Source organism: Capsicum annuum, chromosome 3 (assembly GCF_002878395.1).
Source record: "Capsicum annuum cultivar UCD-10X-F1 chromosome 3, UCD10Xv1.1, whole genome shotgun sequence".
Taxonomy (NCBI): Eukaryota; Viridiplantae; Streptophyta; class Magnoliopsida; order Solanales; family Solanaceae; genus Capsicum; species Capsicum annuum.
In genome coordinates this window covers 226,637,162-226,639,489 of record NC_061113.1, presented here as the reverse complement: position 1 = coordinate 226,639,489, position 2,328 = coordinate 226,637,162, and the positions used below count along the sequence as shown (strand labels likewise).

Sequence of the window (2,328 nt, the reverse complement as noted above, 5' to 3'; positions counted from 1 at the left end):
AATATTTTTTGAAATATTTATCTCGATATTATTGTTGCAAGAGCACATTCGAGGTATGAAAGGTGGAGAGTGTTTTATCAATCATATCAACATCATTAAGAGTCTCTCCACATAATTTCAACTGAGAAAAAATTCTAAACATGGCAGAATTGTATTCATGAACAGACTAATAGACTTGAAATCTCTGATGCATCCAATGATATCGTGCTTTTGAATGTATGACCATTTTAGGGGGCCATACCTTTCTTTTAGGTTATTCCACAAAACAAGTCGATCCTTAATAGTAAGATATTCAATTTTTAAAATTTCATCAATATGATGAAGCAAGAATATCATAGCCTTAGCACGATCTTGATTTGATGCTTTCTTTAGGGAAAATTTCAGAAATAGCAACTGTAAAACCATAATTATAACTTTTATAGCAACAGTTTCAAAATTACGAAAAATAGAAATATGTATTTTGTATTTTAGTAAAAGGTTGCTATAAAAATACATATACAAATATGTTAAAACGTTCCTTATTAAACTCTAATTAGTTAGAGCAAATTATGGGATTAAATTGTTCCTTATTTTAAGCAACATTCAATTAACAGATATCTTTTTTTTTTTACTTTAACCGTTAATAAACAATTTGAAATTCAAAACTCGGTTTCCATATACATTTGGTAAAAGTATTTTCAAAAAAAATTGAGAGATTGGAATATCATTGATGAACTCTGTATTTTACGAAGAATATTTGAATAATCAACTCATCGATTACAGGTATGGTTAAATTTTATATATTGTATTCTGAATTTTATAAGTTGTGGGTGAAATTTTTTTTTCTACTTTTTTTCTCAAACATCAAAGATTTTTTTTTAGTCATTTATGTATGAAACTAAACTAAACTAAATAATTTTTCGTGGAATTTATTTTTGTTTGTGCATATACAAATTATTAATTGTATGCAGTACATATTATATAATTTAATTTGATCTTGACGATGGGAAGCATACCTGTTCTCATTAAACATAATGGTAGTATGAACAACATTGGACAACAATATGAAGATTACATCAGTGATGCAATATTGTTGAGTATAAACGCTTCATACAACCAACTGCGCGAAATACTAGCTTCGCACATGGATGTCGATTTGACATGCAAAAGCATTCAAATTAAATATCAGTTAACAGATATTGAAGGTAAAATACGTATACGTAATAAAATGGGTTTGAAGGTCTACATTATACAAAAAAGGGATGTAAAGGCAATGAGTGCTTTGCCCTTGTACATAAGTGTTTCAGAAAAGAATAGTTTCAATGAATTCGTTAGTTCATCAATATGTAACGCTGCGAGTATGAATCTATCTATCACTGCGTGTAACGTTGTGAATACAAGTACTGAAAGAGCATTGATAGTTACTAATTCAGATGAATGTTTGGATGTATTGGATATTGACGCAACTAAAGTAATTATCTCGGACCCATATCACAAACATATTGAGGTTGAACAAGTTTATATCTCAAAAAGGGTGTTAAAATCTGTGATGAAGGATTACATGATTCGAGAGAAGTTTCAATCACGATCTGTTAGATCAAGTAAAACCTGATAAGTTTGTCATGTATGTAAAATCTGTTGTTTATTTCTTGTTAAATTTTATTACAACATATGTATTTAAAAAATACATATAGATTATTTTTTTTTTACATGTTGTAAATTACATTACATCATTTTTGTTTTTTTGTAGTTACACATTAATATGCAAATCACGTAATTGTGATTTTTTATTCCGTGCATCTGATATCAACAAATCAGGAATGTTTTGTGTTAGAGAATTCTTACCCAAACACACATGTCTGATAAAGGATAACATTTATCCTAAGTTTCATGCTACTAGTAAGTTGATTGGAGGTATAGTGAAATAAAAGTTTAAAAACCACAAAAGAAAGTACAGTGCGACTGAAATCAGAAGTGACATGAAGGAAGACCTTGGTATGAATTTGACGAATATTATGTGTTGGCGAGCTAAGGAACAAGCACTTGAATATTTGAGAGGAAAACCTTCGGCATCATACGGAAATCTACCTGCATACATTCATGTTTTGAACACTACTTATCCAGGTTCACATATACGAATTAAAAAGCATGAAGATAATGAGTTTTTGTATATTTTTGTCGCACTAACTACATTCATACAAGGGTTCGATCACTGTAGACCTGTGATAGTTGTTGATGCAAGTTATCTTAGAGGACTATACAGTGGCACATTTGTAGCTGCATGTACCATGGATGGAGCCGGTAAGCTATTCTCGAAATGTATTTGACTCTATGAATAGATGTATATAT

The 2,328-nt window shown here is 29.8% G+C and overlaps 1 protein-coding gene across 1 annotated transcript in view; it reads left to right on the top strand.

Moving 5' to 3' along the window:
* The first annotated feature begins 1,958 nt into the window (after positions 1-1,958).
* LOC124896825 overlaps positions 1,959-2,328 on the top strand; it is a 2,022-nt gene continuing 1,652 nt past the window's right edge. The window contains exon 1 of the mRNA XM_047408665.1: positions 1,959-2,280. Within this exon, the coding sequence (XP_047264621.1) occupies positions 1,959-2,280 (322 nt within the window). The remainder of the gene's footprint in view (positions 2,281-2,328) is intronic.